The sequence below is a fragment of the Anser anser genome, assembly GCF_964211835.1.
Source record: "Anser anser genome assembly, chromosome: 7".
NCBI lineage: Eukaryota > Metazoa > Chordata > Aves > Anseriformes > Anatidae > Anser > Anser anser.
In genome coordinates this window covers 16,317,314-16,333,959 of record NC_139727.1, presented here as the reverse complement: position 1 = coordinate 16,333,959, position 16,646 = coordinate 16,317,314, and the positions used below count along the sequence as shown (strand labels likewise).

At 46.0% G+C, this 16,646-nt stretch overlaps 1 protein-coding gene across 2 annotated transcripts in view; it reads right to left on the bottom strand.

The window, feature by feature from the left end:
- Positions 1–16,646, bottom strand: part of LOC310902979 (hexokinase-1) — a 69,737-nt gene that overhangs the window by 7,200 nt on the left and 45,891 nt on the right. For both annotated transcript variants that reach the window (XM_083845445.1, XM_083845440.1), the window contains 11 exons: positions 12,529–12,648; positions 10,043–10,138; positions 8,663–8,762; positions 8,390–8,573; positions 7,681–7,836; positions 5,707–5,940; positions 4,176–4,480; positions 3,592–3,740; positions 3,370–3,489; positions 2,243–2,338; positions 1,158–1,257 (listed from right to left, as the gene is read on the bottom strand). In XM_083845445.1, coding sequence (XP_083701571.1) covers positions 1,158–1,257; positions 2,243–2,338; positions 3,370–3,489; positions 3,592–3,740; positions 4,176–4,480; positions 5,707–5,940; positions 7,681–7,836; positions 8,390–8,573; positions 8,663–8,762; positions 10,043–10,138; positions 12,529–12,648 — 1,660 coding nt within the window. The remainder of the gene's footprint in view (positions 1–1,157; positions 1,258–2,242; positions 2,339–3,369; positions 3,490–3,591; positions 3,741–4,175; positions 4,481–5,706; positions 5,941–7,680; positions 7,837–8,389; positions 8,574–8,662; positions 8,763–10,042; positions 10,139–12,528; positions 12,649–16,646) is intronic.

Here is a 16,646-nt window from a genome sequence, read left to right as displayed (position 1 = left end):
GTGCCAAGCAGACAAGACAGCACGATGTGAACTCACCCCTGCAAGAATATTATTCCCTGACAAGCAGCAGCAGGAAAGTTCAACCAGCTCCTTGCACTGCAGAGCAGGACAGCTTGGGAGACCAAGCCATCAGAGCGGCCAAGGCAGTCTCAGCGGGGGAGAGGGAGTTGTTAGAGCCCTGGGGCTTTTGCTCTCCTTATCCCAGATGTACCCAGGCCACCGAATGAGGCAGGGCTGCAGCAGACAGTCAGAGGATGCTATCAGCATCCCAAGGACATGCTGCCCTTCCGGCAGGGAACTCTCACCGAAAGCATGTCAACAAGGGAGCTCACAGACACGGCTCCCTACCCACACTGTGCTGTGCTGACTCATCCTGGACGTTTTCCAACTGTCTGAAGGAGAAATTGGTGGCGTTTCATTTTCCTACAAGTCACTTTGCAACTGAAAATGTTATTTAAGCTCACAGAAGCCTTGTCCCCTTCCTTCTCTTTCTCACCTGGCAAAGCCCAGCAAACTCCTTTCTCTGGAGAGCTCTGAGAATTCACAGCACCCATGCTACAGGGACTGTCAAATCCCAGGCGTAGGTTTTGCAAAGGCATCAGCAGTCACCTGTGGAATTATTTCAGGTGCTTCACTGCTGGGAAGGAAGCTGTTAGCTGCTGCACTTTGTCTATCAGAGCTTTCCATTGCATGCTATTCAAAAATTGTGGCTGTGCATTACAAGTTTATTCTGAGAGACTGCATGCTCAAGGCAAACTGTGGGCCACCTGAACACCCAGGCAGGGAAGCGCTTATGGGTTAAACTAACAAATACTCCAGGAGCTGATAAAACTACCTGACCTCAAGTTTGCTCAATTCCCAAGCAGCACAGCATCTTCGCAGTTAAAACAGGCAGGATTTGTTCAGCATTACAGCCTGTAGACATCTCAAATGATCAAGCACAGAACCAAGCTGCCTGTTGAATTTTGCTCAACTCCTTCACACGGCTTGTTTCTGAAGGTATAGCTGTTAATCTCAAAATCTTCCACTTCTGGACACCCTAGCTCTATTTTTAGGTAAGAACGGGGACGGCTCCATGAGAATACAGACAGGTGTCTGCATGCTGCTTAATTTAAAAAAAAAAAAAGTGCCAAATGAAAAGCATTTCTAACACATACCCACAATGAGTCCAATTTCACAGTTTGGGTCTTCATAAGCACAAGTCATCATCGTGCCCACCGTATCATTCACCACAGCCACCACATCCAAGTCAAACTCCTTTGGAAGAGAAAAATAAAACGGTGAGAACTCTGGGTTTGGAGCCACCCCTAACACCAAAGGGGACACAAAAGGAACACAACAAAGGGTCACTGTCAAAACACACCAAGAACAAACAACTGGAAGTACTGGCCCAGGTTTACCTGTGCAGAAATGAGAAGTTAACGTACCAGCAGGTAGCTAAGGCTCCCTGCATGCTTTACCTACTACAGACTATGGCAGCAGCAGAAGGTATATTCCTGTCTGTTCTCGTTGGCTTAGGCGTACTTAAGAATAGATCTTTCATATAAGCACACAGTAGAGATCTACTGCCATTCTGTATTAGAGCAGTGCAGTAGCAAATACAGCAACATTTACTGATAAAATTCTGTTAAACTTAAGCTCTCCTCAGGCTGTTTTTCTTCCTTTCCTAGAAAGTTTCAATTAAGCTGCTTAAGACTTTTTCAAGAACAAGAGCTGGGGGTGAGGAGGGAACTGTCATTTAGGGTGCACTGAGAAGCCTTCTTACAATCACTACATTGGAAATTCCTGCTTTCTCCATGCTCTAATGCAGTGACAATTGCCACAGGGTTTGAAAAGTGCTTGGAAAGGTCTGCCAAATTTAGCAAATTCAGAAGCCTCTGGGGAAAAAAAAAAAAAAAAAAAAAAAAGGAGTGAAGAAAAAATCTCCAGCATGGCTCATTTTGAGTAGCAATTTCAGTTTGGTGGCTGAACTCTCCCATTTCTGCTGCATACCCTCTAGACCATCCTAATACTGGGTTGTGACTGGGCTACGTGCCAGCACCAGAGCCAGTACAGCCACAAGCCATCAGGGACTGCTGTATCTGGACCTGCTGCAAGACAAACACCTTCTGTGCAGGGCAGGAGGCCCAGCCCGTTTCCTCGAGGCACACTAACCCCACAAGAGGGAGCCAGCCTGACCCATGAGGCCTGTAAACTCTGCAGGGGAGAAAGAAGAGGAAGGAGGAAAAATAATAATAATCACCTCTCTTCTTTTAATTCCTTCTCTAAGCAAATACACCACATCTTCTCCCTCACAGTCTGTAGCCTTGAAGCCTTTTGTCCAGTTGAGGAGGATACCCTAAAAAGAAAGCAAATAGGTTATCACTTTTCTCGATGCACTACAAAATGCCCCAAATCCTATAATCCTCTAAGGAAGCATCACTGAGTAACTTTATCTAATAACTTCCTTGCATCTACACTTGAAATTTAAAATGCTTTAGTGTGTAGTTATACAGAAGACTTTATAAAAAGAAATCTCTATATATATATCTCTGGAATTTGCATCTAAAACTAATCATGCTTAGTCTCCAGATTTCCAAGACAGAAACACTTGCTAATGAGTGAACCATTCTGCATCGTGCCCAAAGACAGAAAATAAAAACAAATAAAAAAAAAAAAAAGGCAAAACTTCAGATACTGTAGTTCAAGACTGGGAAACTTTTTTTTTTTTTTGAAAATGCAGCTCACTAAAAAGCCAGATCACCAGGAGACAGCACTACTGCCTAAACTGTAGCAATGCAACAAACTCAAAAATAAGAAGTGTGAAAGAAAAGATATCTATCTAGAAAGAAAGTGCTAAGTAGACCAGATATTATTAACAGCTGCACAGATGGAATTGGTGAAGATGCATGGCAGTGAAGGAGTTAAACAGGAGAGCCAAGAAAACAAGGATACGCTGACAGGGACATGTTATAGGCTCCGGCAGTTCCTGGTTCATCCACTCCATCCAGCAAAACCAGATCAGCCTGGGACCAGGCGCTGGCAGCAGGGAAGGACAGACCCAGCTTGTGCTTATCACTCACAAAACCAGGGCAGTATCACAGTCCAGCAGGTTTACATGATTGGAAAAAAACATGTTACATTAAAAAGGGCCTATCACCACCACGGAAACTGTAAATGCTCTCATCTGTCACAGCCGCGGACCAACCAGTATTTGCACTGCTACCTTTAAAGGAGCTGTTTATATTACAAGCTGTACTGGTCAGGGTCAGAGCATGAACCCTCCCCTCACACGACCTTCCTGTAAGTGTCGGGTAGGTGATATGAAGGCAGAGAAATACAACCTAGCATAAGCACAAAAGCAGATTTAAAAAATACTAATGAACTTACAGCATCTAGACTGGTCTGCTTGCAAGGGAAGGAAAACGTGAAGCCGAGAGGAAGCCGTGCACCTTTTATTCCCATATAATCCAGGAAGTCAGAAATGCAGGTAACGATGTGATCAAACAGCTTTAAAGAGAAAAGTCATGCGTTTGAAGTTGTACATTACACTGCTCTTAAAAAAGTATTTAAAAAGCAGCAGTGCTGCAGAAGAGAAGCACAGATACTCACCTCTTCTCCCGTTCCCTGCATCACCTCTATAGGAATTGCATAGATCTTGTTGTGCATTTCAACTGTTCTCCTTTTACCACTGCGAATTTTCACCAGCAAAACTCTGAAGTTTGTCCCTCCAAGATCAAGTGCCAGAAAGTCACCGTTCTCTGTAAAAGAATACGTGTATTTAAAGAATCTATGAGGTGAAGATATTAGGTGCTGCTCTAATTATTCCAGACTTTTTTGTTTGTTTGTTTGTTTGCTTTTGTGTTGTTGTTGCTGTTTTGGGTTGGGTTTTTTTTGTTTGTTTAAATCAGTGAGAGAAAGAGGACCCAACAGAACTGCTCTTTGTTTTCACTGCGAGAAAGTATCAGAGTTAGCTGGCCACACTGAAACACAAAGAACTGCCCAGGTTGTGTGGGCTGGGTTCAGGTGGGTTTGGGTCGTTAGCCTAGCTGTGGTCTTCTTCCCCTGGGCCACAGCTTGCTTGCACCCAGAGGCAATGAAATAGGGCTGGAGTGTCTGCCCGGCCCAGAGCTGGGATTTTCTCCTTAGCACAGCTCAGGAGTCTCCCCTTCCTTTACACCAGATCAGCTCTGTACCTGTCCCATCTGGCGTACTGCGGACAAAGGTGGGCAGCATTTTCACTTTGGCAGTCTCGTGACTCTTCTTCTTCAGGCCTGCTTCCATCTCCATCCTCATCCTCTTCTTCACCTGCAGCAGCTGCTCGTGGGTGAGCTTGAACTCAGCCAGCGTCTCGTCGATGAGCCGGTGCTGCTCCGACAGCCGGTACGCCACCGCCGTCACCATCGCCGCCCCCTTCCCGCTGCCGCTCTCCGACAGCAGGAACCGCACGTCCGAGTCAGGCACCAGGCGCCGGGTGGTTTTGTGCAAGCGCCGAGCGTACCTGCAGGGAGAGGCTGCACGTCCACTGTCTGCGTTGCCTCCCCCACGGCCCCCCAAAACCTCACTGACTGACTGCAAGGGGAGCAAGGAGCCTCGCCAGCCTGAGCTATCTATGGCCTCCCAAGCATTAAACTGCCAGGGAAGATCAGCTCTTCCTTACAGCCTCTTTTCCCATAAATTTCTAAGAAAAGTCAGCAAAAAACAGGGCAGAGCACTCAGAGTCTCATCCCCTGAATCTGACCCTAGATGGAAGAAACCCCCTGGCTCTGGCACTGCTCCGATCCCCTCTGAGGGTCCTCAGCCGTCCTTTAGATGGCGTGGGGAAACGGTTCAGAAATAAAAATTGCGCACGTATGTTATCTTAACACACCCCAGACCTGACCATCTAGAACAGTTAGTCAAAATAGTATTCCTGGAAACGGTTTTTGCTTCCCAAATGCTATGTTTTTCCTTAATTAATGAAAATGTTTTTTGTTGATTTTTTTTTTAACAAAATAGTGGCAAACTGAAAATTAAATGCTATGTGGTTTTGTTCTTTCATAGATTTCCCCATAAACAACACTCAGTCCTCCCTGCCAGCCCCAATACCAAGGCAGAATCATAGAAAGGTTTGGGTTGGAAGGGACCTTAAAGACCATCTAATTCCAACCCCCTGCCATGTGCAGGGACCCTTCCCAGCAGCCCAGGCTGCCCAAAGCCCCATCCAGCCTGGCCTTGAACACTGCCTTCTCTACTCCAGGCTGAACAACCCCAACTCCCTCAGCCTGTATTCACAGGAGAGGTGCTCCGGCACTCTGAGCATCTTTGTGGCCTCCTCAGGACTCATTCTAATACTTCTGCGTCCTTCTTGTGCTGGGAGCCCCAGAGCTGAACGCAGATATGTCCTGTACGCTGTGCTGCTGTTTCCCTTCTACACCTAGAGATAAATCCTACAGCTGAGACTGAAAAGTCATTACTACCAGCTATTATTTACTAAATAAAATTAAAATTAAATAAAGCAACTGCTCCCAAACATCTGCAGGTCCCATCAAAGCCAAATCCATGTACACAGATTTATATTTTGTACCAAGAAAGTCTCCTTCCAAGAGGAGACCCTCTGAAAGAACGTGTACTCAGAGACCACCATAGTTTTCACTGGTATCCAATTACTTCAGGGTTTGGGTTGTTTTGTTGTGTTTTTTTTCTGATGTGTGTGTGTGCGCTAACGGCAGGAGCCGGGGGACTCACTGTGGATGCATCTTGTAGAGGGAGCCATCGACCCCCACGGTGGTGCGGAGGCGGCCGACCCCCTTGTTGTCCCGCAGCTGGTTGAGGATGGCGCCCAGCGTGGAGGCCACCAGGTTGGCCGAGCGGAAGGACACGATGGTGCAGACGTGCTGGACCGCCACGCAGTCCTCGTGGGACGGCTCCACCCCCAGGCGGGTTAAGATTTCTTTGGCTTTGTTCAAACCTTCTTTGCTCCTACAAAGAGAGGGCGGTAAAGGAACTCCTTAAAGGGGGGGGAGCTATAAAATGCAGGATTGAGACACATCCAAGCACGAATGCCCCTACATGGGGTTTGAGAAAGGGGTTAGAAAGAAAATTTCTTAGAGATATGGACTGAGAGGCTTTATGAGGTTTAAAACAAAATGCTCTAAATATTCATTCATTCACAGATAGAAATAGCTGTCCATTAAAGCCTGGTGCAAATGTGCCACCGCCAAAATATACCATTTCAGCTACCGTAGCAGCCACACTCTGGCTGGGATTCCTCCATCTGTACTCAGCATCCTGCCTTCTTCACATTCCTTTCCCACTGGGCAACAGGTTTATCATGTCACCAGAAACCTATCAAACAATAATCACATACACTTCTCTCTCCAACAGTTTCAGTTGTGTTAGATGGTAAGATCAAATCTCATACCAAGAGAGGTTCCTGTACCCCAAAAGCACAGGCACAAAGCTTGGGACTGGCCCTGTCCTGCTGTACTGGGGCATCTCCCAGGAGCAGATCCCATGACAGCTCCTTCAGCACACCGCAAGGAAGTCAGCAGTGACTCCTCCAAGCATTTTTACAGACCTGGAAGAATTAAATGCTTTTTAATCACACTGATGCATTAGACTTCAAACAGCCTCTCCTCTCCAGAGCAGGAAGCACCAGCCCCACAATTCAGCACAGACCCGAGCGTGCAGCTAATCCCACTCCCAGGTCTCAGTAAATTAAGCTCAGTGTGAAAAACAAAACCCTGAGCAAGGGTTGCCAAAGTGATTTCATCCTAACGGCCCTCTTTTCAGGCTTTTACAGCCTCCCTGACTTTCTGCCTCTTGCACTCAGTTTTCCCACGTTAGCACCCAGGCTGAGAGCAAAGTTTCTGGCAAAACTTACTCACATACCGCTCAGTAATTTCCAAGACAAAAACGGAAGGTGTTTATCTTGCCATCACTAACTGCACTCCCACACATCTTTTTTTTTTAAGGATTCTTGCATCTTGCCAGCATCAGCCAGAAATTTGAAGTGGCACAGGAACATGCTCCCTAGCTGTAACCAAAGTGCTCTTTGGGGAATGAGGTGGAATTTCAGGTCAACTTTTGCTCTCAATAACTGAATTCTGAAATTGGAAAGCTGGCCCAATCCCCACAGCACGAACTACCCCAGTGATGTGAATTTTAAAACCGCAGGGGGCAGAGCCAGTAAGTGCCGACCGAAAGGGTGATGACACCGTAAGGAACCAACTGGCACATAGCTCAGAGGTCACCACGCAGCGCCCAGCACTGCCTACGAGACTGAATGCTCTGCCTTGTCACACTTGTTTTCTTTCTGCCCAGCAATCCCGTGGATACAGCAAGGAGCAACACAAGTATTTGGTAGGAGGCACTAAGCCAATTCACTCCCACGTTTAGCTGCAGGCTAGCAACTTTTAGGTTTTTGCAAGCAGGGTGAGTGGCAGCACAGTGCGTAGCTTGTGGCTGCAGGGACTGGTAGTGTCTCCCAAAGCAGAGGGAAGGAGAAACCTACCACCTCCCAGCTCACAGTAGCTGGTGGCTTGGAGAAGAGGATGCTGGCTGCCTTCTGGGGATCCCCACATGCTGGATGCACACCCCACGGGTTGGAGCCAGCTACCTCCAATGCAGCACATTCCTCCACAAAGCAAAAAAATAGTGCTGGAAAATTAACAGGCAGAGTCATTTGGAACCCAGGGAGGAGGGGAGAGAGGTACTCACTTTTCTATGGCAGAAACATGCTTTGTCTCAAACTTCCCTTTGGTGAGAAGCTCAGGGGTGATTCTCCCTTCAAAGAGCAGCCCCTCCTTGGCCATCTTCACCAGGATGAGCCTCACCAGCTCCCCCATGTACAGCCCGCTGACCATCTTCTCAAACCTGCAGGAGAGGGCAGCAGCAGTCACCCAAGGGGTCAGGCAGCACCAAGAGACAGAGCCCAGCTTTATGCCTGCCCCAGCACAGGTTAAGTCAAGCTTTCTTGAATTCATAGCTTTCTGCTGAATTCATAACATAAGTGGAGAAGAGAATGGTACACAAAAGCAGCAAGAGTTAATTTTAATTGCCTGGCTCCAGCAAGGGCTACGTTGATAAGCTGTGAACTTAAAGCTGATAGAGTAAAAATCAGTAGCCCTAACTGGGACTGTGGCAACCTTTCCTCTGAAAAAGGCTGCTAAGGGAGAAATTTTGAAGCAACGAGCAAACCATTTGTGGCCTAAAGACTCCAGTCCAAGCTGGGCTGCCTGGTCACCAGGCATGGTGCCTGCACAGGGAACAAGCACTCTCCTCCCAGCAGATGGCAAACTGCAGGCAAAATGAGATTCTGCCTGGACCACGCCACCATCCCCTAGCATCAGTGAGAGCAAATATTTCTCCTGAATCATACCACATGTCAGCAAAAGCCAGAGAGCTCATAAATAACCGCCTCACTCACAGCTGCTTCCCAGGATTTAGGGATCCACGGTCAATCTCTCTGTCGAACTCGGTCCTGATGTCTTCTAGCGAACCATCATCTCCAAAGGCCCCCCACTCCGTGTTAATGCACATCCTGCCCTCATCCCCTTCCACCAGGTCTATGTGCCGCATCTCCTCCATGTAACAGGCGTTGGTGCCAGTGCCTTTAGGGAAAGGACATGAAAGTGCTAAGCAAACAGGCCAGGCAAAGGGAAAAAAGCCACATGCACGCTGCTGCAGCAGTGTGTGTTACCAATGATCAAGCCAACTTCACAACGCTGGTCATCAAAGCCACAGGTCATCATCGTCCCGACGGTGTCATTCACAACAGCCATGATGTCTGCATCGTAGTCCTGGTGGGGGAACAAAACGTTACTTGTACCACATGGCTGCTCTGCAAAACACTGCTGGTGTTTATCACCGCTTTGCTTATACCCACTAATTTCCCAGAACAGGAAACGAATCATTTGTCTGAATACCACAGCTCAACTTTTAAATATCACCTGCTCCATCTGACAGTTCTCTATCCCATAAAGCCAGGGCAGGGAGAGCAGACTTAAGGCACCAGGAAAACCAACAAACGGTTGCAGCGTGACTTCTAGAGGGCAAAGACCTGCTCTCACATACCACCCTTAAGTGGGAAAGAGAAGGGGAATGCATGAAGGAGGGAGGAACTATGTAGTTAGAAGATCATGGAGTAATTTCATGTCATTTTTTGGAGATGAATATAGAAAATAGTCCCGAGATAACAAATTTCTCACAGAATTCACTTAAAGCATTCTGGTTTATTTCAAATTAAGACTTTAATAACAAGTGCATAAGCAAATAATGCAATTAAATAAGCTATCCAAGTGACAAGCAGCCATTCCTTTCTAGAGTCTTCAGTGTTACTCTCCCTGGTACTAAGTCTGATCACAGTCACTGACTACAGTAAAGCTACTTGGTGACAGTAAAACTCAGGCTTACGTAAAAATCCACAGCTACCCAAATTGTGCCGATATTGCTCAGTTTCCAACAAATTTAGATGCTGAGTAATCAACATATCACCTGGTTGGAAGAATCATACTAGCCCAAATTCTTCCCATCTCACGCTCAGTGCCTTCTTATTTGCCTAAATCAGCAACCTGGTCACCTTCATCCTCCATAAAATCAGCAGAGAGAAACTGCAGGGAGCAGCACAGCTCAGTGAGCCTGCAATCCCCCTTCTCTTCTCTCTGCTCCTCTCCTGCTCGCGAGTGAGCCAGCTACACAGCTCAGCTGAGCTCCTGGGGAGAGCCCAGACCACCAGAGGCAGTTTCTCAGGAATGGAAGGTGTAGGTATCACTGAAAAGCTGTGGCACTGACGGGCAGCACTTTCTCAGTGTTTGGAGGGTGATAAAATTGCTGTAGTTGCAAGCACCAAAGCAGAACGTAGTTTTGTGCTACAAGGAAAATCACAGCTTCCCCACAGCAACCCCGCAATCACTCCATTTCCCCAGCAAAGAGCAAAACACCCCATCTTCACGCAAGAAAGCAGATCTGCACCATCACTCACATCCCATGCCCAAGCTGGCGATGTAAATGGTGCTCTCTGGCAAAGAACCACAAGTTTGCTATGACAGAGTTTAAAAAAAATAAATAATGTACAATTTACCCCACGTTTCTTGATGGCCTTGTTAAGCAGCTTCACAACATCTGCTCCCTCCACTCCACTTGCTTTGAAGCGCTTTGTCCAGGTTATCAGAACACCCTGATAAAAAAAGAGAGCAATACTCAATACATTGCCACTATAAGACATTTTTTTTTTTTATTTAAAAATAAGATTTTGTACTCAACATCATCTTCAGGTCTCTTTTCTTGTGTGACCTACCAAAACAAATCTGAAGTGACCGAGTCCTTTATTCTCATTACAGTTACCATGTTTTTCTTTGCTCTTCCTTGCTAGCAAAAAACTTTGTTTATATTTTGTATCTTCAGCCCACTCTTATGCCTTCCACTCCCTGACAGCTTTTCTTGGAAAACCATTTAATCCTGTTGGGCCACAGAAATTAGCTCCATTCATAAAAAGCTGAGTGTGCAGGACTGTCTAAAGGAAAGGGACGTGATTTTTGTACGGCCAGGACTTGCCTGCAATGGCCATCCAGCTGCTGCACATTTGCTGCCTGGAGTGCCAGTTGGCCAGGCTTGTTTCACTGTGAGATAATGCTTATGAGTTAGGGTAAATGGAAATATTGGAAACGTAGCAAGGGTTAAAATGCTTAAATATGTATGTGGGTACCTGTGCTAAAAGCTAAGTGCCAGGATTCAGTGTAAATTTAACATCTAATTGGCTATGTACTTGTATAAAAGGTCTATATGCAAGGCTTAGACAAAAAGTCTAAATATGAAAATAATTTCTATGCTGAAAAGGATGAAGAGAAATAAAACTAAGGCAAGACAACAAGATTTAAAAGTTAAATGAAGAAGAACCTAAGCAAAAAGCAGGTGTGAGATTACACTAAAAAAACTGACACACCATGGATCAAATAGAAAGGAAACCCTGGTATTGAATTCCTTGTCTGCAAACTCCCATTCATAAAGAACCTGTAAATATCTCAATGTAATGACTACATCTGATTTTTTTTCTATTCAGATGATGCCTAGCTCATTCAGAACATTCAGTAAATAAGTCAGTGATACTGAAATAAAGATAAGAGCATTGGCAGCAGTCAACAGGAGAGAAAGGACGACTGGGATCAGCTCAGCTTTTCATACCCACCACATTATTCACACCTATCACAACAGGAGTCTGAGAAGCTAAAAACCAGAGAAGCTGAGGCCTATAGGCACAAGCAGCTGTTGCCCAGGTGTATGTTTGTCCATATCTCAGCTTAAAAATCAACCACTTGTCCTGTGAGTGCTCACCCTCCGGGTCGGGAGGGTCCTTAGCTCCAGAGCTACCCGGAAAAAAAATCTAGTCCACAGAACCCAGAAAACCATCAAGCTCCTAAAATATCATGAAAACTCTCAGAAAACCTTCTTATCATAGGACACCCTTGTCTGTCTCTCTTTCCCTCTCCACTCTACCACCACTTTTCTCTGAGTCTCTTTGGGTGTCCCCAGCCCATCCATGTGTTCCCCTCCGCCCCTGCACCACACGAGCCTTAGTTCATCCATTTCATGCAGCTGAACAAGGGTAACTCAGCTTCACACCTACATCCCCAGCATGGCTCTGCTGGGGTCTTCCCACACCCCACAGCCTGATTGCAAAGCTGCACCAAAATGAACTCATCTCTTCTGAATTAATGCAGGAAAAGGCCCTTCTCTGCTCTGAACCACATTCAAACCCCGAGCTAATAAGCACCCTTGGCTTCAGCTCTCAGCATTGCTCAAGACATATGAAACGCAATAAAAACCATTGCCTCACCTGGCCCTGCTCAGCACAACACCTGGGAGCTGTTGCAGCAGGCTACCTAGAACCCCAGCAGCCAGAAAAGCAGGTAATGCTTTAACTGCACCACCTCTTAGGGCTTAGTGTGGGTTTAACTTCCCTGCATGAATTTGCCTCCCCATTGCCATAGCAATGCTGTCCCAGCGGGCTGCTGAGTCACTGGTGCTGAAATGAGCAAAAGAAGGGAAATATTGGGGCACCCTTGTCACAGTAGCCGCGTCAGTGGTTCCATACCACGCTGGTTATTTGCACGCCTTTGTAAAGGAGTTGCTTCCAGGTGTGCTATTCAATTCCTCTTTGCGCTGAGCACCCAGCTGTTGGCACGGCTCAGCACCACTGCTTGCGAGGAAGACCCTGATCTGGATGAGTGTCCACATTCGGGAAGTTCAGCAAAGTCTGAGCAAATGCTGCTGGACCGGGTCCTTCCCAGTTATACTCCATGGAGAGGAGAAAAAGGCTGTACAGAAGCCAGGCAAAATTGCTGCTGTGTTTACACGGTAAACCATAATACCGGAGAGGTCACGCAGAGGCAGCACAAAACATCAGCTGGCGCTTTGTCATCTGTTAATCAGCTCTTTCAAACAGAAACGTAAATACAAACACCAAGCCTCACAGTGAAATGAGACCTGTCTGGGACGCTGCTTTTATAGCTGTGAGTTAATAACATGGTGGCTCTTCTGCATAGTAAGAAAATCGTGAAATCTTCTTACCTCATCTAGCTTGGATTGTCGGCACGGGAAAGAGAACGTAAACCCAACGGGTAACTTCTTGTCTTTGATTTGTTGTTTCTCCATAAAGTCTCCCAGGCATTCAGCAACATGATCAAAAAGCTGTAAGAAAGGGAAGAGGATAAAACCATCATTAGAGTACAGTCTGGGGGAGAAAAGATTTCAAACTGCATATGAAAACCATACGGGATGTTGAGAAAGGGGAAAATATCTGCTCCAGGTTTTTAAGGAGATTTTAATCACAGACATATGAAAATGCTCTCAGTCACTGTATGTTAACATCTTAATAATTAATAAATTATGAAATATGATGTCATTTTATGCACCTAACTCTGCACTGCATCTTTTACATCCACATCAAAATGCTCTTCCTGAAACAAGCAGCACACGGCTCTCCAGCCTGCCATAACACTTCTACTTAACATTTGATGAGAATCTTTTAGCCTTTCCGTAACAGGAAGGACTATCTTAAAAGAACATTTGGGATCTGGTCCCATGTGAGGCTGAGCGCTTTTACAGTGATGCAGAGAAGATCAATGCCTGCTTCACTCAAGCACTGCTGACACCAGAGAAGTCCGCAGTTGCAAGAGCCACCCAGAAGGACATCGCCTCTCAAATCTATTCCAAAAGCACACAGCAAACAAATAAAATGGAAACCTGGGGGATTTGTCTAAATGCTCTGAGAAACAACCCGAAATGGGAGCATTTTCTGTCTTACCTAAGATGCTGAAGCCTGCAGGCAGCCAGTGCCAGGCTGCGGGTACCAATTCCCACCCAGCAGCCCCTCCTGGCCCTGTCGGACAGGCCAGGGAGTGCGTGGCCCCAAAAGGGAGGGATGCCTTTCACACCAAGCTACTCGGGCAACCCCTCGGGTGGGTTGCAACACTCAAAGCCAAAATCAAGCCCTGGCAATAAAAGCAACAAAAATACACATCTGTATCCACCTATAACAAAAAGCCATATGTGAACTGACCTGCACCCCAAATAGGTATCGAGCCTACTAACAAGTTGCCTCCTGCCCCAGAAGATAACTTCACTTTTTGTTTAACTCCTTGCAAACATTAAATAATTACATAATACTGAAAAATAAAAATCTATCTGCAGTGTTGGCAGGCCAAGGCCATGAAAACTGCCCAGAAGACTGGGGATAATTGGGAGAAAGATATCTGTTGATTACAATTAGCCTTTGCAGCTTCATTAAGAATAATTTAGAGTCTCAGAGATAAGGCAGAGCACTACAGACAATTACAAAAATGACGAGGAATATTTTGCTGTTTGAAGCAGGCCAAGAAGTGCTGTGTGTAACGTGACAATTTAACAAATACCTTTAACGAACTCCTACTCTGAGATCGAATTGAATTAAGCAAAAGCACGGTGGTTTCCCAGGAAAATGTTGCCATTCATTGTCCCGGGCAGATCAAGGCCACTTCCCGGAGCACATGCAGTGCAGCAGCATGGAAAGCAACGCACACTGCGCTGCTGCAACACGATTTTCAGCTGTCCCAACGATGGAGAGAGGAAGAGGAGTTAAAAAAATAACTACAGCGAAATAATAAAATACCACAACTTCTCCAAGAGGAACACAAAACTAACAAGAGGGTATGTCTCTATTATGTTTTCCATCTGAATGTATCTTGCTACATGGTGAAGCTTATTAAACTCCCAGCTGCTACCAGGATTACAGATGATAACCAGGGGCCAACTGCAATCCCCTCAGGAATTCAGAGAGCAGGAAACAGCAACATTGACTGAGGACATTGCTGCACAACCCCTCCCTTACGCAACAAACCACAACCACACAGAGACAGGGCCTGCTTTTCAATTCCGATCACAAAAGATCCCTCAGCGATCCCAAATCACTCACTAAAGTCCATACACTTGCTGGCATTTGCCTGTCGAAAACTCCCCTCTGTGGGCTAGCGCACAGCAAGCAGCACACAGCGACTCGTGCACCGTGCACGGGGAATGCCAGTTACCCATTAGCCACGTTCCTCATGTTACGGTAGCTGGGTCTAGTCAGTAATGTCTGGGCTGGCTGTGCTACTGCTTTCAACGAAGTACAGAAGAAAGGCATTGCTCAAAAGGAGGGGAAAAAAGAAAAAAGAAGAGAGTCATTTATTGATTTTGCTGCCGTCAAGTATAGTATGGTTTTTGCCAAGAAGACTCAAAGATGCATGTGTATGTTCCTGTGCCCACCTTAACACCCAAACCCCACAAACAGGGGACAGCAGAAGCACCATTACAAGGTCCTGCGGAAGACATGAAGCAACACAACCGCCAGACACTGAGCAATACACTACCAGGCTTCATTGCGTCCTCTGGCCCTGGCATTGCCTGCTCAGGTTGGGCCCCAAGAAGTTTCCACAAGGATGCATTGGGCTGGCAGCCAGCAGACTTTGGCAAGCAGCTGAAGATTGGAGCTGAGGCTCAGCCTCCTGAATAGGGAAGACTTTAAGGAGCGAGGAGACCATGGCTTCAGATCAGAACAGCCACAAATCTAAACCCTACCTCCAGCAGTGGCAGAACACAAAAAGCTGAAATCAAGCCTCCTGCTTGCTGCGTTGACACAGAAGAAAGGATTCTTACAAGTTTTAGACCTGCTATTACACTGTGGAAGTCAACAAGAGTTTTGCCCTTGACTTTGACAGGAAACTGTCTTTGACCAGCAAAGGTGTCAGCCTGCACCTGACAGGTGAGGGAAAATCGAAGTGTGAATGCAATGAAGTAGAAAATATCAAAATGAACTGTGCCATTGAGGCATGAGGCCATAAATCGCAATCCCTTCCATAAGCTGATTACATATTAGGCTTTAAGAGTATAATTCAGTGAAGTTAATGACACAGCCTGCTGAAAAACATATTAGTAGCCTACCCTGTGCAGGCAGTTCAGTCCAGTCCAAGTATTCCACTAATCTGGCCCAGAGATTTTGCAGTACCTCACCCACAGGCATCAGGCATAAGCATCAAATCACCACCTGCCTGTGCTCCTCCTGGGCATCTGCCATGTTTTCCTGTGAAGTCTAACATCGAGCGTTTTAGTCGAGGTTGCATATTGTCACAGGACAGCTTCAGACCTGGATGCAGTTCTGATGATGTTCATCTTTTTTTTTTTCCTTTTACTTAAATACTGGGAGCGACTGTACACCAAGGGTCACTGGAAACCTTCCTTGCTTCCCTTCCCATTCAAAAGCCATGAAAAAAGCTATCAGCCTGAGCTCCAGGCTGCTGGTTCCCCGACAACCAAATGGCCTTGGGATATTTAAAAATTAAAATACCAACACAACAACACCCGGGAAAGAATGCAGACATGATGTCTCCTCTCCCAGCTTCTCCTCAGTGTCCTTATCACCTCTCCATCACGTCTCACCCTAAATCAGCCTGCGTGCACTGCCTGGGGCAGACGCTTGCCTCCTGGGTGTGCATGCAGCCCTGTTGTTTGTTGGCCTCCAGCCTCTGACCCCCCCCTTCATGGAGGGGCAGCCCCAGGCTCCAAACTTGCCTCCTTGGCAGCCCACCTGACTTCTCTGCTTCCACCAGTAACAAGCAGTGCAGCTTAGCTCCCCTCCAAAATCTTTCCATGGGAAGGCTGCTGCATGACCTGTCACAAAGCAATAATACTAGGAAAAGTCTTTACAAGAAAGGCGTTTTCTTGCTGCAGTTCAGATATTCCAGCAATGCTTCTTACAAGCCACGATTGCCATCTCAAACGCACCTTTACAAAGGTAGCAGCACTTACTAGATACATACCTTAAGGATGCTGAGGTGACTACAGAAAATATATTAAGGATAGAAATGCTGTTGATTTTTTATTATTTATTATTCTTTTGAAAAAAGCTTTAAGTTTTCTGCAAGTCTCTTGTTATACTTTTAAATAGCATCTTATTCTAGTAAAAAGTGTAAAAACCATGCTTTTTCCAACTATGAAATTACCTATTGTATTACACTGAAACAGAGACAAAACTACCCGTAAAATATTCACTGTAATCTGCTTCCTGATTATAAAAAGAAAATAAATTCTTCCAACTAACACAACTTGAAAACCAAGCAAATGGATTCAAATATTTTCTATTCTTGGAACATAAGGGACCAAAAAAAAAAAAA